Genomic DNA, 22300 nt, shown 5'->3' on the forward strand with positions numbered 1-22300 from the left:
TCTCTTTAGAAAGGACTGCTAACAAGTGAAAATGAATGAGACAGCACCAGAGCAATTTTTTTAGTAATAAAAAGTTCTTTTCAATCAAATCATAGTCTTCCTTTGGGGTTTTTCTCTTGGCTTGGTATATGCCCTCCTCACAGCAAATAATCACTCATTATTTGAGCTCCACGGGTCCATTAAGCAGAGGAGAAAAAGAGACTGCAGAATTCTAATGTAAATTTATTAAGTTAAATCTTGAAAATACGTGATGGTCTTGGGAAAAGATCTAGAAGAGGAGCATTCATTTGCTTGCAAAGGCCATAATCTGTTCCTGGAGGAAAAAATGAAACAAAGTGAGTGATACTCTGACATTGTAAAGTATGTGGGCAGGTGAAGATAATACTTTAAAATATCTAAAGTGATTAAAGCGAAAGTCCCAGATTCTCCTCCTGAGTCCCTCCAAAGTGTCTTTTTTTTTTTTTTTTGCGGTACGCGGGCCTCTCACTGTTGTGGCCTCTCCCATTGCGGAGCACAGGCTCCGGACGTGCAGGCTCAGCGGCCATGGCTCACGGGCCCAGCCGCTCCGCGGCATGTGGGATCTTCCCGGACCGGGGCACGAACCCGTCTCCCCTGTATCGGCAGGCAGACTCTCAACCACTGTGCCACCAGGGAAGCCCCAAAGTGTCTTTTAATGCAAGTTTCTCAAGAAAGAAGCTGGCCAAGCAGCAAAAGGAGTTTAAGCATCTTTATCTTTACAAGTCCCTATTCACTATTTTAAGCCCTTATATAAAGTTACTGCTTAGACGTGGGCCCTATCACCACAAACCCCGGAAGGGATATTTCTGCTCATAACCACTGGGGAAGGTATTCAGATAAAGATAATTTTACAGCCAAGAAAATTAATTCAAAGAAACTGAGTCATTGGCGAAGTCATTCCTCAGTGAGCAAGACTCTTGGAGATGTGGGAGAACTCTCTTACTTTGAGCGGAGATACTGCATTTGTAGCCTGCAAGCCCCACGTCCTGAGCAGCACCAGTGGGGTGGCACTGGTAGAATACAGCCGTTTCAGTAGGTCAGTAGCAGCCAGAAGAGCAGTGTTGTGACGCTGTCTGTCTGTTTCATAAGCTGTGAGGTGGCTCATGGAGCCTGAAGGGAAAAGAAAAGATTAAGTCCCTAATTCAGTAGTGAAGTTTTCCTTCCTAGCAAACCAGATGCATTTATGTCCACTACATCTAGCTACTGAAGGCCATTTTCCTATCTTCCCGTATTACAGGACCTTGGGATACCTCTCTAAGGTACTTGAATCCTTACCTAAGTCCTTCCCATTGAAGGCTGCAGTCCTGAGGTGATGGAGCAAGCTGGAGATATCCCCAAAGCCCATGTTGGCACCTTGTCCTGCAAGTGGATGGACTCTGTGGGCTGCATCCCTAAGGATAAAGCAGAGTTCAGGTGCAGCCTCCAGCGGAGAGTGAAAAGGAGTGGCCCTGCTCTTATTATCTTACCCAATGAGTGCCAGCCGAGGCCGGACGTACTCAGCAGCATGTCCCAACCCAAGAGGAAACAGTACTCGGCTTTTGGCATCCACCCTGGCTACACTTGGGGGCAGCTGGCGAGCTGAGGTCTTAGTGGGCTTCAGAAAGGCAACCGCGTACTGCAGCATGGAGCCAGCCGAGTCGATGAAGTCTGTGTGATTGGCATCACTCCACTGAGTAGCACCAGCCACAAAACAAAGTGAAATTTCATCAGCGACTCCAACAGGGAATTAAAAATTCAACAAGGCAACCATTTTATAACCACAGCCAAGGGTAGTGGTACCTAACACACCTAAACTAATTTGTGTCACTAAAGTGACAAGCCCCTCAAACAAATGCAAAATGCAACTTCCCATCACTTCCCACAGGCTTTAGGATCAAGCCAAACTGCTTATGAGCTGCCCCTACCTACCTCTGAGCTTCACCTTTCACTAATCCTACCCTCAAAATGCACATGCCAGCCACAAAGTAGCTCACTTTACAACATGCTCTTGCCTCCACACACCCCTCTACTTAGAATGTCCTCCCACTTCTAGTTCACCAGGATAACACCTCAGAGCATGCAGAAGCTGTCACCCCCCCCCTTTTTTTTTTTTTGCGGTACGCGGGCCTCTCACTGTTGTGGCCTTTCCCGTTGCGGAGCACAGGCTCCGGACGCGCAGGCTCAGCGGCCATGGCTCACGGGCCCAGCCATGTGGGATCTTCCCGGACCAGGGCACGAACCCGTGTTCCCCGCATCGGCCGGCGGACTCTCAACCACTGCGCCACCAGGGAAGCCCCTGTCACCCCTTTTTGTAAACCTCCCTCCAAACCTTCTTCTGTGTGTCTTTTTCCTCCATGCTCCCACAGTATCCTATGCATACTCTTACCGCTGTACCAAAACTGTCATTTCTATATCTTTCTCCCTCACTTGACTGTGAGCTTCCTGAAAATAGGGACTATGTCTCATCTGTCCAACTCCAGAGCCTTCTATATAGAAGCACTCATAACTCTTGCTGAATGAATGTACTGCAAAGGCCTGTGCCAGGAATATATACTAAATGACCCATAAAGGGTCACCATTTATCTTGGAAGCCACTTCAGTGCGTTCAGTTCTTTTTATTCTTATTGTTACTAAAGAGCAGTGGAGCTTAAGTTCTTCACTGTAAACCAGTGTGAAGTCATTAGCGAGGCAGTAGAGTTTGGTGGTTAAAAGCATAGGCTCAAGGGCCAGCCTGATTTCAGAACCCAGCTTTGCCACCAGCTGTAGGACCTCAGGCAAGTTACCTATCTCTAAGTGAGCAGGATAACAGTACCTACCTCAATGGTTCACTTAATTAAATACATGTAAAAAAAACTCTTGGGCTTCCCTGGTGGCGCAGTGGTTGGGGGTCTGCCTGCCGATGCAGGGGATGCGGGTTCGTGCCCCCGTCCGGGAGGATCCCACGTGCCGCGGGGCGGCTGGGCCCGTGAGCCATGGCCGCTGGGCCTGCGCATCCAGAGCCTGTGCTCCGCAGCTGGAGAGGCCACAGCGGTGAGAGGCCCGTGTACTGCAAAAAAGAAAAAAAAAAAAAAAACACTCTTCACCTGTACCTGGCACATAGTAAGTGCTGGATAAATGTTATCGATCGTTATCATTAGTGAATTTAGATAATGTGACATTTAAACTCCAAAAATATTGGTGTCTGTATTATCTAAAGGCTATGTCTACTCCAGTAATAATTACCATTTGTTGAGTACCCTATAATGTACTAGGTATGTTCCAAGCATTTTACATAAATTCTCTCTTTCTAAGTCTTTAGACTTTTATTACTATTAAACCCTAAGAGGTTGGTGATACTATTTCCATTTTTCAGGAGATTAACAGGTAGAACCAATATTGAACCCACATCTCTCTACAAAGCTTACTCTTAAGCTCACTATGGAAATGTGCTCAGCCCCTCCCCAGGAACACTTCTGATGAATCAGGCTTCAATGGTTCAGGTACTTGGCATCTGTTAAAAATTATCAAAGTATTACAGCTTCAAAAAAAAGTTACTTATCCAAGTAACTACCACCCAGGCAGCTGTTTCAGTCAGCATAGCAGCAGCCCACAACCCTCAGAAGAGCACACTAATTAATTTCTTTGTTTTACATTTTCCTGAGTCCCCTCCTCCACATAATCCACATCAAGTGTTACAGGTTCAAAGGGGCAGCTTGTTGGTTGTTCCTCTTTTCTTACTCAAAACCACCTTTCTGTATCTGTCCCCGCAGCGTATCGTTAGCTGGTGATACTCACAAAGGCAGAGTTAATGGCATCCACAAAGTTTTCCTCATCCATGCTGACCAGCTCTGCTGCATGTTCATGGGATGTGGACCAAACCAAGGAACTCAAAGTGTCTGAGAGCTGTGTCAAAAGAACATCAATACCAAGGGCTAAAACTCCTGTCCTTAAGAGCTCTCAAGCACGAAGGAAGACAAGAAGGGTTAACAAAGCTAGCCTGGGCATATTCCCTTGAAACCAGAAAAAGGCTGAGAGAAAATGAAGTTCTAAAAGAGGAAGGCTTGACATGTTTAAGCAGACTAGCCAGAAGGACTTCTTACCGGAAGCAGAGCAATGGGCCCGGAGGGGAGAAATCTCTGCCAAGCTACATTGTTTTCTGTGGCCTACAACGGAGAGGAGAAGAGTTCTTGTGAGAAGTACCCAGTACCAATTATTATTGTTTTTTTCCCTAGGTCATAAGATTATGTATTTTATTTTTTATTTTTTTTAACATCTTTATTGGAGTGTAATTGCTTTACAATGGTGTGTTAGTTTCTGCTTTATAACACGGTGACTCAGCTATAGATATACATATATCCCCATATATCCCCAGTACCAATTAAACCCAAGCAAGACTCCCAGATGGTGGGCTCAGGATCTTACCTCCAGTAAATGCAGAGTAGCCACAACAGCGGACTGGTCATAGTTCCAGCTAACATTTTGGATTCCAGCAGCCTGCCGTACTCCTGAGTTGTGGCCATCTGCACCAATCTGCATGGAGACAAGAACCTGCTGAGTCTTAAAACCTTTTAATTAACTAAATTGTTCCAGAAGTTTGTCTCTGCCTCCTAAAAGTTTTCTCTAGTTCCCACTGGTGGCAAGCCCATCTGTGGCAGGTAACTCTTTATCATGCCTGCCTCACTCCCAGCCCCTAGAGGGGTAGCCCTACATAGGCAATCCCAGCTTCAATTAACAGACCAAAGCTGGACATTTGATCCAAGAGGTGCCAGCCGTAGGTTAAACTGAGCCAGTCTCTTGATATTTGAACTAGAAAGCAATAAGGCAGGCGCTGGAGCTGAAGAACCCTGAAGTAAGGTTGGGAACAGCTGCCATGGAAAAGGGGAAGCTGATGAGCAGAAAGAGAAAAAAATGGGAGATGCAAGGAGATGAACGACTACAGGACTCCTGAGAGGGAAGGAACAGCCTCAATTTCTGACCCTCTGATTCCTGTCCCTGTAAGGCCAGCTATCCTTTATTTCAAGACCTATTATGGTCCAAGAGATTGCTTCCTGTACAGGATTTACAACAGAATCATCTTAACTGGAGCTGGTTTGAGTGGGTATGGATCCTTATAACCAAAAGCTTTGCCTAAAATTAACTTTAACTATAGCTTAGATCTAAAACTAGAGACCCTAACAAGAATCTAACAAGATGTGGATATGTGAGACCCCTGGCAAAATAAGAATCTTCAACTACCAACAATTTGGTCTGGAGGATGCTGCCATCACCTAGGGTAATATGAACCCAAGGGCTGGAGTCTGCCATGGAAAATGGATAAGGCCAGGTATAGCTGACTGCTTTGCTCTTGTAGAGAACAGTCACTCGGTCTAGGGAGGTCAAAAGAGAAAAAACAAAACATTAGACAGTTGGCCCACAGGCTGAGGAAAAAACTAAAGCAAAGTCCCAAGACAGCTTATCTTTATCTTATCATTTACTCCTAAACAAGAAAAGTAACGATCTCAAAAATAACTCCTGTGATCTGTGCTATGGTCTAAGAGCTAATAAATGACAGAGGCCACAGCGATGAATCAATGTGAGGAAAACAAGGACAAAAAAAGTAAGCGCTCACTGAACTGTCACCTGCAGGAAGCACTCTTCCCATCTTCATGATCCTGCTCTAGTTTCACTCTATGCCTACATGAACCCACGTGTATTTTCAAAGCAAATAGGGTGACGAGTACCACAGACTCAAACAAGTTATAGATTTCATAAGATTTTTCTTCCCACTGGAAGTCATTTTACTTTTCTGATCATAAAAAGTTACTTTTACTTTGTGTAAAAGTCTGAACCACAAAGAAAGGTTTAAAAAGGGGGAAAAAAATCACCTTGAAATCATACCACTCAGAGACAGCTAGTTAAAGCTTTTGTATAGCTTTCCAGACAATTTCCTACGTGTGTATATGCACACACACACCCCCCACACTCCCACACACAAGTGGGATCATATGACACACACTTTTTTTCACCAGTATATTATGGGACATGTTTCTAAGTGACTATTAGATCTAAATTATCTTTAGGACCTCCCTGGTGGTGCAGTGGGGTTTTTTTTGTTTTTTTTTTTTTGCGGTACATGGGCCTCTCACCGTTGTGGCCTCTCCCGCTGCGGAGCACAGGCTCCAGAAACGCAGGCTCAGCGGCCATGGCTCACGGGCCCAGCCGCTCCACAGCATGTGGGATCTTCCGGGATGGGGGCATGAACCCGTGTCCCCTGCATCGGCAGGCGGACTCTCAACCACTGCGCCACCAGGGAAGCCTGGTGCAGTGGTTAAGAATCTGCCTGCCAATGCAGGGGACACAGGTTCAATCCCTGATCTGGGAAGATCCCACATGCCACAGAGTAGCTAAGCCCGTGCACAACTACTGAGCATGTGCGCCACAACTACTGAAGCCTGTGCACCTAGAGCCCGTGCTCCGCAACAAGATAAGACACCGCAATGAGAAGCCCGCACATGGCAATGAAGAGCAGCCCCCGCTCGCGGCAACTAGAGAAAGCCCGTGCGCAGCAACGAAGACCCAATGCAGCCAAAAATAAATAAACAATAAATAAATTTTTTAAAAATTATCTTTAAAAGCTACATGGAAGTTCATTGCAGGGATGAACTATTATCCCATATCAAAAAGCATTTAAGTTGCTTCCAATTTTTCTCTCTCTAGAACCCTGAAATATTTACAAATCACATATATAGGGAATTTATACCCAGAATATATAAAGAACCCTTATAACTAAAAAATAAGGGCTTCCCTGGTGGCACAGTGGTTAAGAATCCACCTGCCAATGCAGAGGACACGGGTTCGAGCCCTGGCCCAGGAAGATCCCACATGCTGCGGACCAAGCCCGTGCGCCACAACTACTGAGCCTGCGCTCTAGAGCCTGTGAGCCACAACTACTGAGCCCGCATGCCTAGAGCCCATGCTCCGCAACAAGAGAAGCCAGAACGAGAAGCCTGTGCACAGCAACGAACAGCAGCCCCCGCTTGCTGCAACCAGAGAAAGCCTGTGCACAGCAACGAAGACTCAACACAGCCAAAAAAATTTAAAAAACAAATTTTTTAAAAAAAGAAAGACAATCTAGTTTTAAAATGAGCAAAAGATTTTAAATAGACACATCTCCAAAGAAGATATACAAATAGGGACTTCCCTCGTGGTCCAGCGTTTAAGAATCCACCTTCTAATGCAGGGGATGCAGGTTCAATCTCTGGTCGGGGAACTAAGATCCCACATGCCAGGGGGCAACTAAGCCCACACACCACAAATAGAGAGAAGCCTGAGCACCACAACGAAAGATCCCACGTAAAACAACTAAGACCCGATACAGCCAAAAAAAAAAAAAAAAAAAAAAAATATATATATATATATATATATATATATATATATATATATATATATATATATACAAATAGCCAACAAGTACATGAAAAGACACTCAACATTATTAGTCATCAGGTAAATACAATAAAAAGTACGAGATGGGACTTCCCTGGCAGTACAGTGGTTAAGATTCTGTGCTCCCAATGCAGGGGGCACAGGTTCACTCCCTGGTCGGGGAACTGAGATCCCCCATGCTACGTGGTGTGGCCAAATAAAATAAACAAAAAAACTACCATGATACCACTTCAGTTACTAGGACAGATATTAAAAAAAAAAAAAAAGTTGAGGGGAATGAAGTGTTGGAGAAATTGGAACCCTTATATATTGTTGGTGGGAAAGGGACATGTTACAGCCTCTTTAAAGTTTGGCATTTATGAAAATGTTAAACATAGAATTATTACATGAGCCAGCAATTCTACTCCTAAGTATCCACCCAGAAGAAATGAAACATGTCCACACAAAACCTTGTCCATAAATGTTCATAGCTTTATTCACAATCACCAAAAAGTGGAAACAACCCAAAATGTCCATCAGCTGATGAATATCCATTTATCAAACAAAATGTGATATATCCACACAATGAAATACTATTGGGCAGTAAAAAAGACTGGAGTACTGATACATACTACAACATGAATGAATCTCAAAAATGCATTTAGTGAGAGAAGTCAGACATTAAAAAATACATATTGTATGATTCTATCTACATGAAATGTCCAGAAAAGGCAAATCTCAAAAAACAGAAAGTAGATTAGTGGTGCCAGGGGCTAGGAGTGGGAATGGGGAATGACTGTAAACAGGTACGAGGTTTACTTCTGAATAATAGGAATGTTCTATAATCATATTGTGGTGATGGTGGCACAACTCTATAAATACATTGAAAAATCACTGAATTGTACACTTAAAATCAGTGAATTATTGGTATGTAAGATATACCTAAATAAAGCTGTTTAAAAAAAGAGAGAGAGAAAGAACATCCCTGAGATAACTGTTAGAGGGCTTGTTTATGGTGGACATCAGTATCTGTAGAAGGGATCCTTCCAGTAAGTCCCAGAATAACTCTAAGATAGTTCATCTTCCAGAAAGTGAGTGGAAGATGGAAGAGATAGACAGCTCACCTGACACAGCCTGCAGCTGCTTAGTGAGAGCATGCATGATGACATCGTTCTCCACTATATAGCCCATGTCATCTAAATTATCCTTATCGAACATTATCAGGGCTTCTGAGCAGGCATCCCACACCTGGAAACACAAAGGGAAAGTTTGTATTACAACCCAAGAAAAAGGAAATATTACTCCAGTCAAACTGAGCATTGACTGAAGCAGAAAAACCAGTTTGTCAGTCCCTCTGGCAGGAAGTATAAGGTGGGAAGAAAATTCTCTCACGAATGCTTCCCTCCTACTTCCTTCGACTGAGTGTAAACTCTGTCTGAATTCCTCCCACATTTACAGAAAACCTGAGAATGTGAACTCCAATATCTTAACTCAAGATAGACCAAGACAAGCCGAAGGTGATAAAGGAGGCACCTGCATCCGCCGAAAGGCTCTGTATCTCATGTTGCAGATGTGGTCCCAGGCACCAAAACCTACAAAAGAAAGGAGTTATATATAGACCAGAGCAACCTGATGGGACCAGCATCCCTCCTGGGTTCCCCTTTCTCTCTCCTTCCTGTTAAGTAAGAGGTTGTTTTCAGTGTTCTCCAATAATAGGGAAATACTCTTCACTTCCATCCTGTTTGATGCTTGGAGCTAAGCTACTCTGTTCTCCAGTTCAAATTATACAGCATGAAAAAGACCCAGCTTTCATGATCAAAGGTCAAATCACATTAAAGTAGGAGAAATAATAAAGTGGGGGAAACAAACCAAATCCATATTTTCTTTTCCTTCATCATCCTATTGAGGATACAAACTCCCTAGATAAAGACTATTTTTTGCTTAATTCCAGAGCACTAGACCACTAGACTTTATTGAGGAAATATTTATTGAGCACTTACTATGTGCCAGATATACTTCTAGGTACTGAGCATAAAGCAGGAAACCAAACAGACAAATCTCTGCCCTTCAGCAGCTGACATTCTAGTTGGAGAGATAGACAATTAAAAAAAAATTCATAATAAAATGTCAGGTAGTGTTATAAAGAAAAATACAACAGTATAAGGAGCTAGAGAGTCATGCAAGAGTTTAATTTTAGATGCGGTGTTTCTAGATAGGATGGCTTGAGGGAGTAACATTTGACAAAGACCTCATGACAATTTGCTAACTGGGTCCATGTGTACACATCCATCTACACCCTGCAAGCACTTAGCATTCAGGCTCCCCAGCCCCCTATAGGGCTGACTATGGAAATGAAGAGTATGCTGTTACTAGAAGTGGATGATCGTAATTAGTTCATATAGTTTCAATTCCACCAATTCATAATGACCCAACATCACAAATGATGTCTATATGGAACCACATGTCCCAGGGATATCTTCCTCAGACTGTGAGTTGACACATGAACAATTCCAGGGATCCTCATCTTCAACTACGCATTAGACTTACCAACCCCACCCTCCTCTTCCCACCCATCTCAGTGAGCTCCCTCCTTGCCAGATGGTCTGCTGACTCTGCTCTATGGGACACACTGGAAAGTCAAGAGAGACAGGAGATTGGTTCTATGACAAAGGATCTTCTACTCACTACTGAGAAGGGTTGCGGAGCCAGGGGAAATGGAGCTGACCCTGTTGCTGTAAGTTTCTGGCAATTTCCCCAGTATTTTCTTTGGACCTGCTTCTAGCAACAGGATTTTCTTGTCACAAAAATGAATATCATATCCTAAAAAAAAAAAGAACAAAATGTTATATCATTTTAGGAAAATCAGAATTTATTCTCTTTCTCATTTCCAAGAGAAGCAACATATTAACTAATCCCTTAGCCCTCAGGATACAAATTTCTTACACACATAAAAAGAAAAACATCATGTGGCGTCCTAAGCAATAACGTATACTACCCATTTCAGTCATGCAAAGCACCCTGCCCATGGTGGTAAGGCCTCTCCAGTCAGTCCAACAGCTGCCATGTGCAAAGACACAAATAATGGCAAAACCCAGAACAAGTGAATAGACTGCCCTAGAAAGGAAAAACGAAGAAAGGAAGGCTGTAGTATTTAGACACCAGATATTTACAATCTACAAAGTATTAAGTCACTAAAAATTACAAATCCCGTTCAATAGAAAAATGGGGTTAATAAGCAAAATTCATTGCAGCCTCAAGATTAAGTCAAAGATAAAGAGCTTGTGAAAGAAAAGGGGGCCAAAAAATAACATCAACTGTGCCTTAAAATCTGGTCCTAGGGCTTCCCTGGTGGCGCAGTGGTTGAGAATCCGCCTGCCGATGCAGGGGACACGGGTTCGTGCCCCGGTCTGGGAAGATCCCACATGCCGCGGAGCGGCTGGGCCCGTGAGCCATGGCCGCTGAGCCTGCGCGTCCGGAGCCTGTGCTCCGCAATGGGAGAGGCCACAACAGTGAGAGGCCCGCGTATCACCAAAAAAAAAAAAAATCTGGTCCTAAAACATCTGTATAGTGAAGTAAAAAGAGGACTTGGAGACTCTGTTACTGGGTCATTGCAGCACAAACAAAAGTCCTTCCACAGTGTCTCAGAGAAAGGTGGAGGGAAAAGATAAGCAGTGAGTTGCATGTGACAGAATTTAGCAGAGAAGAAACACTGCAGGTTTTACTTAGTAACGGTGAGAGAAACCCCATAGACCTTGACCCCTCTTTTTATTTTGGAATCTAAATGAGAAGAAAGGCACTATCATTACATACAACAAAGAAAGTGTGAAAATCAAGGCTGGCTCCAGTCAAAAGGAGTGAACTGCGCTGAACCCACCAGGTCAGCATGGTGCTCCCTGTCGTGCGGCAGCACCTGAGCAGCAGTTCTGCCATGGAGGATGGGAGGGGGCCATGCCCCGCAGACAGGACTACTTTCTGGTCCATCACATCTCTAGGCTTTGATCTAACAGTAGCCACTCCAACCGAATGCTGCCTGCCACCTGCTCCCTATGGATCCTACTCCCTGAAGCCTCACCTCCCCAGCAGTGTTCTTTGTACCACACACGCACATCTCCACCCCCAGGATAGGTCAGTTGCTTGCTCCTCTAGGGTATCTTTCATTTCATTCTTCCTTCTGTTAGTTATTTACAAATCTTTCTCCTTTGCTAGATTCTAAATTCCTTGGAGGCCAGGAATCATTTCTTGTCCTACCGGTGTACGTCCCCAGCAGCAAATTGCTGTTATCTCCTCAATCCATAAAATAGATAATGTCTTAACAGACATTTTTGTTAAATGAGAAACCAAGAAATATATAGGGAAACAGTTAGCTTTCCATCCCATATTTGCCCTGGTGAGTAGAAATAGAAAAATTATAATATATATTATATTATATATACATTATATAATATTATAATATGTAATATATAATAATAAAATATAATATCTATTTTAAGCTATAATACCATTACAGTTAAAGGTACAAATATATATATGACGTTGCTATTGATTGAATTAAATGAAATTATAAATTGTAGGTGACTATCTAAATTTTAACCGTGAAATCACTTCACTCTATATAGAATCCAAGTTAATTTTGATTTATCAAATAACAACCTAGTGCCATAAATTAATAACCTGCCACTCTTTTATGAATAATAGTAGATTATTACATTAATAATGTTTACTTTTTTCCTGTATATCTATAAGCAAAGTTCCATAGAATCACTATTATCATTATCATCATCACTGCTAATGTTTATTAACACCTATATGCCAGGTACAATTATATATGATTTACTGTAGTATCATCTGATATAATCCATACCACAATTTTATGAAGAAAGAAAAGCTATTTTGCTCTAATTTTAGAGATGAGAAAAACCAATGTACAGAAATTGTGAGTAATTTATATAATTCCACCCAGATAGAACATATTGGAGACAAGACTAAGGATTCAAATACATGTAATCTTATATGGACACTTGTTTCTTCACCATTTAACTTCCTTTAAAGGAAAGTTCCTTCTTATTTAAGAAAATCAGAAAAACAATCAGGAGGGAGATCAGTTCAAGATGGCAGAGGAGAAGGACATGCTCTCGCTCCCTCTTGCGAGAGCACCAGAATCACAACTAACTGCTGAACAGTCATCGACAGGAAGACACTGGAACTCACCAAAAAAGATACCCCACATCCAAAGACAAAGGAAAAGCCACAATTAGACGGTAGGAGGGGTGCAATCACAATAAAATCAAATCCTGTAACTGCTGGCTGGGTGACTCACAAACTGGAGAACACTTATACCACAGAAGCCCACCTAGTGGAGTGAAGGTTCTGAGCCCCACATCAGGCTTCCCAACCTGGGGGTCTGGCAATGGGAGGAGGAATTCCTAGAGAATCAGACTTTGAAGGCTAGTGGGATTTGACTGCAGGACTTTGACAGGACTGGAGGAAACAGACTCCACTCTTGGAGGGCACACACAAAGTAGTGTGCTCATCGGGACCAAGAGGAAGGAGCAGTGACCCCATAGGAGACTGAATCAGACCTACATGCTAGTGTTGGAAGGTCTCCTTCCTGCAGAGGTGGGGGGGGGGGTGGCTGTGTCTCACTGTGAGGACAAGGACAGTGGCAGCAGAACTTCTGGAAAGTACTCCTTGGCGTCAGCCCTCCTAGAGTCTGCCATTAGCCACAGCAAAGAGCCCGGGTAGGCTCCACTGTTGGGTCACCTCAGGCCAAACAACCAGCAGGGAGGGAAGCCAGCCCCACACATCAGCAGACAAGCAGATTAAAGTTTTACTGAGCTCTGCCCACCAAAGCAACAGCCAGCTCTACCCACCACCAGTCCCTCCCATCAGGAAACTTCACAAGCCTCTTAGATAGCCTCATCCACCAGAGGGCAGACAGCAGAAGCAAGAAGAACTATAATCCTGCAGCCTGTGGAACAAAAAACACATTCACAGAAAGACAGACAAGATGAAAAGGCAGAGGGCTATGTACCAGATGAACAAACAAGATAAAACCTCAGAAAAACAACTAAATGAAGTGGAGATAGGCAACCTTCCAGAAAAATAATTCAGAATAATGACAGTGATGATCCAAGACCTTGGAAAAAGAACGGAGGCAAAGGTCAAAAAGATGCAAGAAATGTTTAACAAAGATCTAGAAGAATTAAAGAACAAACAAACAGAGATGAACAACACAATAACTGAAATGAAAAATACACTAGAAGGAATCAATAGCAGAATAACTGAGGCAGAAGAACGGATAAGTGACCTGGAAGACAAAATGGTGGAATTCACTGCTGCGGAACAGAATAAATAAAAAGAATGAAAAGAAATGCAGACAGCCTAAGAGACCTCTGGGACAATACTAAATGCAGCAATATTCGCATTATAGGGGTCCCAGAAGGAGGAGAGAGAGAGAAAGGACCTGAGAAAATATTTGAAGAGATTATAGTCGAAAACTTTCCTAACATGGAAGAGGAAATAGCCACCCAAGTCCAGGAAGTGCAGACAGTCCCATACAGGATAAACCCAAGGAGAAACACGCTGAGTCACATAGTAATCAAACTGGCAAAATTTAAAGACAAAGAAAAATTATTGAAAGCAGCAACAGAAAAACAACAAATAACATACAAGGGAACTCCCATAAGGTTAACAGCTGAATTTTCAGCAGAAACTCTATAAGCCAGAAGGGAGTGGCATGATATACTTAAGGTGATGAAAGGGAAGAACCTACAACCAAGATTACTCTACCCCACACGGATCTCATTCAGATTCAAGGGAGAAATCAAAAGCTTTACAGACAAGCAAATGCTAAGAGAATTCAGCACCACCAAACCAACAAATGCTAAAGGAACTTCTCTAAGTGGGGAACACAAGAGAAGGAAAGGACCTACAGAAAAAACCCCAAAACAATAAACAAAATAATAGGAACATATATATCGATAATTACCTTAAACATGAATGAATTAAATGCTCCAACCAAAAGACACAGGCTTGCTGAATGCATACAAAAACAAGACCCATAAATATGCTGCCTACAACAGACCCACTTCAGACCTAGGGACACATTCAGACTGAAAGTGAGGGGATGGAGAAAGATATTCCATGCAAATGGAAATCAAAAGAAAGCTGGAATAGCAATACTCATATCAGATAAAATAGACTTTAAAATAAAGACTGTTACAAGAGACAAGGAAGGACACTACATAATCATCAAGGCATCAATCGAAGAAGAAGATATAACAATTATAACTATATATGCACCGAGCATAGGAGCACCTCAATACATAAAGCAACTGCTAACAGCTTATAAAAGAGGAAATCGAAAGTAACACAATAATAGTGGGGGACTTTAACACCTCACTTACACCAATGGACAGATTATCCAAACAGAAAATTAATAAGGAAACAGAAGCTTTAAATGACACAACAGACCAGATAGATTTAACTGATATTTGTAGGACATTCCATCCAAAAACAGCAGATTACACTTTCTTCTCAAGTGCGCACGGAACATTCTCCAGGACAGATCACATCTTGGGTCACAAATCAAGCCTCAGTAAATTTAAGAAAACTGAAATCATATCAAGCATCTTTTTTGACCACAGTGCTATAGGATATAGAAATCAATTACAGGGAAAAAGAGTAAAAAACACAAACACATGGAGGCTAAACAATATGTTACTAACTAACCAAGAGACCACTGAAAAAATCAAAGAGGAAATCAAAAAATACCTACAGACAAATGATAATGAAAATAAGATGATCCAAAACCTGTGGGATGCAGCAAAAGCAGTTCTAAGAGGCAAGTTTATAGCTATACAGCCCTACCTCAAAAAAACAAGAAAAACCTCAAATAAACAATCTAACCTTACACCTAAAGGAACTACAGAAAGAACAAACAAAACCCAAAGTTAGCAGAAGGAAAGAAATCATAAAGATCAGAGCATAAATAAATGAAATAGAAACAAAGAAAACAATAGCAAAAATCAATAAAACTAAAAGCTGGTTCTTTGAGAAGATAAACAAAATTGATAAACCATTAGCCAGACTCATCAAGGAAAAGAGGGCAAGGACTCAAATCAATAAAATTAGAAATGAAGGAGAAGTTACAACGGACACCGCAGAAATACAAAGCATCCTAAGAGACTACTACAAACAACTCTATGCCAATAAAATGGACAACCTGGAAGAAACGGACAAATTCTTAGAAAGGTATAACCTTCCAAGACTGAACCAGGAAGAAATAGAAAATATGAACAGCCAATCACAAGTAATGAAATTCAAACTGTGATTAAAAGATCTTCCAACAAACAAAAGTCCAGGACCTGGTGGCTTCAGAGGTGAATTCTATCAAACATTTAGAGAAGATCTAACACCCATCCTTCTCAAACTCTTCCAAAAAATTGCAGAGAAAGGAACACTCCCAAACTCATTCTATGAGGCCACCATCACCCTGATACCAAAACCAGACAAAGATACTACAAAAAAAGAAAATTACCGGCCCATATCACTAATGAATATAGATGCAAAACTCCTCAACAAAATACTAGCAAACAGAATCCAACAACACATTAAAAGGATCATACATCAAGATCAAGTGGGATTTATCCCAGGGATGCAAGGATTCTTCAATATATGCAAATCAATCAATGTGATACACCATATTAACAAATTGAATAATAAAAACCATATGATCATCTCAATAGATGCAGAAAAAGCTTTTGACAAAATTCAACACCCATTTATGATAAAAAACCCTCCAGAAACTAGGCATAGATGGAACTTACCTCAACAAAATAAAGGCCATATATGACAAACCCACAGCAAACATCATTCTCAATGGTGAAAAACTGAAAGCGTTTCCTCTAAGATCAGGAACAAGACAAGGATGTCCACTCTCACCACTATTATTCAACATACTTTTGGAAGTCCTAGTCATGGCAATCAGAGAAGAAAAAGAAATAAAAGGAATACAAATTGGAAAAGAAGAAGTAAAACTGTCAGTGTTTGCAGATGACATGATACTATACACAGAGACTCCTAAAGGTGCCACCAGAAAACTACTAATCAATGAATTTGGTAAGGTTGCAGGTTACAAAATTAATGCACAGAAATCTCTTGCATTCCTATACACTAATGATGAAAAATCTGAAAGAGAAATTAAGGAAACACTCCCATTTACCATTGCAACAAAAAGAATAAAATACCTAGGAATAAACCTACCTAGGGAGACAAAAGACCTGTATGCAGAAAACTATAAGACACTGTTGTAAGAAATTAAAGATGATACCAACAGATGGAGAGATATACCATGTTCTTGGATTGGAAGAATCAATACTGTGAAAAGGACTACACTACTTAAAGCAATCTACAGATTCAGTGCAATCCCTATCAAATTACCAATGGCATTTTTTATGGAACTAGAACAAAAAAATCTTAAAATTTGTATGGAGACACAAAAGACCGTGAATAGCCAAAGCAGTCTTGAGGGAAAAAAATGGAGCTAGAAGAATCAGACTCCCTGACTTCAGACTATACTACAAAGCTACAGTAATCAAGACAATATGGTACTGGCACAAAAACAGAAACAAAGATCAATGGAACAAGACAGAAAGACCAGAGATAACCCACGCACCTATGGTCAAATAATCTATGACAAAGGAGGCAAGGATATACAGTGGAGAAAAGACAGTCTCTTCAATAAGCGGTGCTGGGAAAACTGGACAGCTACATGTAAAAGAATGAAATTAGAACATTCCCTAACAACATACACAAAAATAAACTCAAAATGGATTAGAGACCTAAATGTAAGACCGGACACTATAAAACTCTTAGAGGAAAACATAGGAAGAACACTCTGTGACATAAATCACAGCAAGATCTTCTTTGATCCACCTCCTAGAGTAATGGAAATAAAAACAAAAATAAATAAATGGGACCTAATGAAACTTAAAAGCTTTCGCAAAGCAAAGGAAACTACAAACAAGACAAAACGACAACCCTCAGAATGGGAGAAAATATTTGCAAACAAATCAATGGACAAAGGATTAATCTCCAAAATATATAAACAGCTCATGCAGCTCAATATTAAAAAAACAAACAACCCAATCCAAAAATGGGCAGAAGACCTAAACAGACACTTCTCCAAGGAGGACATACAGATGGCCAAGAAGCACATGAAAAGCTGCTCAAGGGCTTCCCTGGTGGCACAGTGGTTGAGAGTCCGCCTGCTGATGCAGGGGTCACGGGTTCGTGCCCCGGTCCGGGAGGATCCCGTGTGCCGTGGAGCGGCTGGGCCCGTGAGCCATGGCTGCTGAGCCTGCGCATCCAGAGCCTGTGCTCCGCAACGGGAGAGGCCACAACAGTGAGAGGCCCGCGTACCGCCAAAAAAAAAAAAAAATAATTAATACTTTTCGGACTTCCCTTGTGGCACAGTGGTTTAGAATCTGCCTGCCAATGCAAGGGACACAAGTTCGATCCCTGGTCCGGGAAGATGCCACATGCTGCGGAGCAACTAAGCCCGTGCCCCACAACTACTGAGCCCACGTGCTGCAACTACTGAAGCCCACGCAGCTAGAGCCCACGCTCTGCAACAAGTGAAGCCACCGCAATGAGAAGCCCGTGCACCACAATGAAGAGTAGCCCCCACTCGCCACAACTACAGAAAGCCCATGTAAAGCAATGAAGACCCAACGCAGCCAAAAATAAATTAATTTTTAAAAATTTACACTTCTAAGGAAAAGACAGAAAAATAAACAATTACAATACAGAATTCTCTAAGTTTATAAAAGAATTGCAAAAAAAAAAAAATGAATTGCTTTCCCTTGAAATTTCCTTGAAATGTGGGTAAATGGGGATGAGAAAAAAGAACAACATAGGAAGGAAAGAAAGTTATACAAAGAAGATAGCAGAACACCAAATTTCAACAAAATTAACAAAAATTTAGTAAAACTAAAAAATTTTTCAGGTACATATCATACAAAATTGTATAAAAAGTTAGGAGGTGAAATATATACAATGCAATATTACTCAGCCATAAAAAGAAATGAAACTGAGTTATTTGTAATGAGGTGGATAGACCTGGAATCTGTCATACAGAGTGAAGTAAGTCAGAAGGATAAAAACAAATACTATGCTAACACATATATATGGAATCTAAAAAAAAATGTCATGAAGAGATTAGTGGTAGGATGGGAATAAAACACAGACCTACTAGAGCATGGACTTGAGGATATGGGGAGGGGGAAGGGTAAGCTGTGACGATGTGAGAGAGTGGCAGGGACATATACACACTACCAAATGTAAATTAGATAGCTAGTGGGAAGCTGCAGCATAGCACAGGGAGTTCACTTCTGTGCTTTGTGATCACCTAGAGGGGTGGGATAGGGAGGGTGGGAGGGAGGGTGACAAAAGAGGGAAGAGTTATGGGAACATATGTATATGTATAACTGATTCACTTTGTTGCAAAGGAGAAACTAACACACTATTGTAAAACAGTTATACTCAAATAAAGATGTTAAAAAAAAAAAAAAAAGTTAGGAGGTGAAGTCACTACAAGGCAATTAAGCCTTCCCAGTGTTTTTCATTCTCAAAGTGTGGTCTTCAGATCTCCTGCATCCATCTCTGGAGATTATTTGTTAAAAATACAGGCTCCTGGGCCCCACCTGGACAAACTGAGTCAGAGTCACTGGAAGTGGAACCTGGAATCCTCATTTAAAAAATATGCTCCACAGACTGGTAACAACGATTGCCTTTGAGGAGAATTGGATGGCTAACAATTAGAAATGGAAGTCTTACTATACATGCTTTATACTATATATCCTATGCCCTTTTGTATTTCAAAATTCTTATGTGTTATGTCCCTGTCTTAGTTACTCAAAACCCAAAAGCAAAAGCAAACCAAAAAAACCAAATGATTCTTAAACATGCTCAAGCTTGAGAAGCACCATTATAGTCCATTTACAGATAGGTAAAACCAAAATGGCTGTCAGGGAGCAAGGGTATATATGTCAGAAAGTCTTGTCAGTCTCGAAAAGGATTTGTATTTCCTAATTACCAACTTTTGAGAGCAAGTTACTTAACATTTCTGAGCTTTAACTTTCTTATCTGCACAATCCAAAATCAAGGGTATTATGACAATTAAATAAAATATAGGGAATTCCCTGGCAGTCCAGTGGTTAGAACTCAGCACTCTCACTGCTGGGCCCAAGTTCAATCCCACGTCGGGATCTAAGATCCTGCAAGCCACTTGGCACAGAAAAAAAAAAAGTATACATATATATGTATGTATATATATGCAAAATACTTTAAAAGATGCCTATCTATAGCAAGTGCTCAATAACTGATAACTATGTTTTACAAAATTACTTTGAGACTCAAGAACATTAGCTCATACAAAGCACTGCTTCCCACCAGTTTCCTAGAAGAGGAACTTCCTAGGGAAGATGTGACTAACACCCCAGAAGTGAAATCAGAAAAGACTTTCTCACTGTTAGTGACCTTTAATTTGTGAAGCCAGAAAACTCAAATCCGATTTCTGAAAGTCACCATACAGTTGTTAAAAGCAAAAGAATTTGGTTGCCTGGGTTCAAATTCTGACTCTGCCTGGTGTGAGACTCTGGTCCTTACTTAACCTTGTTTCTTCATATAAAAGATGAAACTATCTACCCCACAAGGTAGTGGAGCAGCCTAAACTATACATGTAAAAGCAAAGTCCTTAGCTTAACTTGCATAAAAAGTTTAACTCAAAGTGGAACATAGCCTTAAATATAAGAGCTAAAACTATAAAACTCTTAGAAGAAAATACAGGAGCAAAACTTCGTGACTTTGGGTTAGATAATGATTTTCTTAGATATGACACCATAGCACAAGTGGTAAGAGACTGATAAGCTGGACTTCATCAAAATTAAAAACTTCTGTGCTTCAAAGGACACCATCAAGAAAGTGAAAAAACAACCCACAAAATGGGAGAACATATTTGCAAATCATTTATCTGATAAGGGGATTGTACCCAGAATACATAAAAAACTCTTACAGCTCAATAATAAAAAGACAAATACGCCAGTTTAAAAATGGGCAAAGGTACTGAATAGACATTTCTCCAAAGACATACAAATGACCAATAAACATATGAAAGAATATTCAACATCATTAGTCATTAGGGAAATGCAAATCAAAACCAGGAGATATGACCTCACACTCACTAGTATAACTAGTAACAAAAAGACAGTAACAGTGCTGTCCAGGACGTGGAGAAATTAGACACCTCGGGACTTCCCTGGTGGCACAGTGGTTAAGGATCTGCCTGCCAATTCAGGGGACACGGTTTCGAGCTCTGGTCTGGGAAAATCCCACATGCTGAGGAGCCACTAAGCCTGTGCGCCACAACTACTGAGCCCGCGCTCTAGAGCCTGCGAGCCACAACTACTGAGGCCTGTGCGCCTAGAGCCCGTGCTCCACAACAAGAGAAGCCACCGCAACAAGAAGCCCGCGCACCACAATGAAGAGTAGCCCCTGCTCGCTGCAACTAGAGAAAGCCCGCGTGCAGCAACGAAGACCTAACGCAGCCAAAACTAAATAAGTGAATGAATGAATGAATGAAAAAAAATTAGGAATGCCTTTCTTTCTAAAAAAAAAAAAAAAAGAAAGAAAGAAAGAAATTAGACCCCTCATTTATTGCTGGTGAGAATGTAAAATAGTGCAGCCACTCTGGAACACAGGCAGTTCTTCAAAATGTTAAACACAGTTTACTGTATGACCCTGCAAATCCACTCCTAGGAATATATCCAAGATAACAAAAAAATATATGCTTACACAAAAGCTTGTACAGAAAATGACAGTAGCATTATTTGTTATAGCCCCAAAGTGAAAACGACTCAAATGTCCATCACCTGATGAATTAATAAACAAAATGTGCTATATCCACACAAACGATTACTTAGCCATAAAAAGGAACGAAGTACTGGCACATGCTACAACCTGGATGAACTTTGAAAACATTCAGATTCCATGTCTGTGGAAATGTCCAGAAAAAGACAATCTATAGAGATAGAAAGTACATGAGTGGTTGCCAGGAGCTGAGGAGACTGGGGGTACATGGGCAGTGATTACTAATGGGTTTGGGTTTCTTTTGGTGGTGATAAAGATGTTCTAAAATTTATTGTGGCAATGGCTGCACAACTCTGTGACTATACTAAAAATCATTAAATTCTATGCTTTAAATGGTTAAACTTCATGGTATGCAAATTATATCTCAATGAAGCTGCTTAAAAAACAACATCAACAAAAAACTGCCTAGCCTAGCTCAATAGACAATGCCTGATTACTTCCAACTGTGTCCAGAGTGTCCAGAACTAAATAACCCTGGGCGGGTCTGTTTCCCCACGCTTTGGAAGGACGCCTAAGGAGTACCTCCCACTTTTGACCCTTCGGAATCCTGAAGGAACAAACGTTTGCCCCCCGGGTCCTGGGGTTCCTCTGGGCAGGGAATGGACTACAAGATCTACAACGCTTAGACCTTGCGCAAACAGTGCCAGGGCTCACACGGTCCTCATCATTCCTCTACGGCCCCGCTCCCCGCCGCTATCGGCCTGGAGATGCGCTTACCCAAGGCACAAGCCATAGCGGCGCCCACCAGGCCTCCCCCGGACACCACCACATCGTACACGGTGTCTGACGAGGCGCCGGCCCACCTCCGGCAGGAGACCAGCGGGCCCCTCAGGGCAGCGGCAGGGGCAGTCCCCCACCGGATCCTAGCCAGCCACGCCGCCATGGTCCTGACCTGCACCGTAACTGGCGCCCCGCTGGGCCCGCCTGGGGTTAGCACTTCCGGAGCAGAGCTCTCCCGTCACAGGCCGCTTGAGCCGCCACCTCAAAACCG

The 22300-nt window shown here is 41.8% G+C and overlaps 2 protein-coding genes across 14 annotated transcripts in view; one reads left to right on the plus strand and one right to left on the minus strand.

Moving 5' to 3' along the window:
- ENTPD5 (ectonucleoside triphosphate diphosphohydrolase 5 (inactive)) overlaps positions 1–5554 on the plus strand; it is a 43798-nt gene extending 38244 nt beyond the window's left edge. For 9 of the 11 annotated variants that reach the window (XM_067028156.1, XM_067028154.1, XM_067028161.1 and 6 more), the window contains one exon: positions 3747–4275. In XM_067028156.1, coding sequence (XP_066884257.1) covers positions 3747–3764 — 18 coding nt within the window. In that variant the 3' untranslated portion in view covers positions 3765–4275. Of the gene's footprint in view, positions 1–3746 lie in introns of all 11 variants that reach the window. The other 2 variants (XM_067028150.1, XM_067028151.1) reach the window with 2 other exon arrangements.
- On the minus strand, positions 47–22253 carry COQ6 (coenzyme Q6, monooxygenase). 3 transcript variants are annotated; one of them, XM_067028112.1, is made up of 13 exons: positions 22027–22253; positions 10066–10200; positions 9381–9462; positions 8914–8972; positions 8505–8628; positions 5212–5342; positions 4399–4506; positions 4077–4139; positions 3772–3879; positions 1485–1687; positions 1294–1409; positions 962–1128; positions 47–313 (listed from the first exon to the last, which is right to left on the minus strand). In XM_067028112.1, the coding sequence occupies exons 4-13, from the start codon at positions 8941–8943 to the stop codon at positions 284–286; spliced, it is 1080 nt and encodes a 359-aa protein (XP_066884213.1). In that variant the 5' UTR covers positions 8944–8972; positions 9381–9462; positions 10066–10200; positions 22027–22253; the 3' UTR covers positions 47–283. The 3 variants fall into 3 exon arrangements, with proteins under 3 accessions (XP_066884213.1, XP_058911857.1, XP_066884214.1); XM_059055874.2 differs by lacking the exon at positions 9381–9462 and having other exon boundaries at positions 22027–22242; XM_067028113.1 differs by lacking the exons at positions 5212–5342; positions 9381–9462 and having other exon boundaries at positions 22027–22231.
- Positions 22254–22300: the final 47 nt, after the last annotated feature.

The sequence above is a fragment of the Kogia breviceps genome, chromosome 3, assembly GCF_026419965.1.
Source record: "Kogia breviceps isolate mKogBre1 chromosome 3, mKogBre1 haplotype 1, whole genome shotgun sequence".
Classification (NCBI taxonomy): domain Eukaryota; kingdom Metazoa; phylum Chordata; class Mammalia; order Artiodactyla; family Physeteridae; genus Kogia; species Kogia breviceps.

What these genes read in the sequence shown, in the direction of transcription:
- COQ6 (XM_059055874.2), bottom strand. Translation starts at nt 22,192, where the DNA reads ATGGCGGCGTGGCTGGCTAGGATCCGGTGGGGGACTGCCCCTGCCGCT. An exon ending in GCAGCTGCAGGCTGTGTCAG is followed by an intron (nt 5,343 to 8,504) that starts GTGAGCTGTCTA and finishes TGACCTCCCTAG; the next exon opens with ACCGAGTGACTGTTCTCTAC. An exon ending in ATGCAGTATCTCCGCTCAAA is followed by an intron (nt 314 to 961) that starts GTAAGAGAGTTC and finishes TTTTTCCTCCAG; the next exon opens with GAACAGATTATGGCCTTTGC.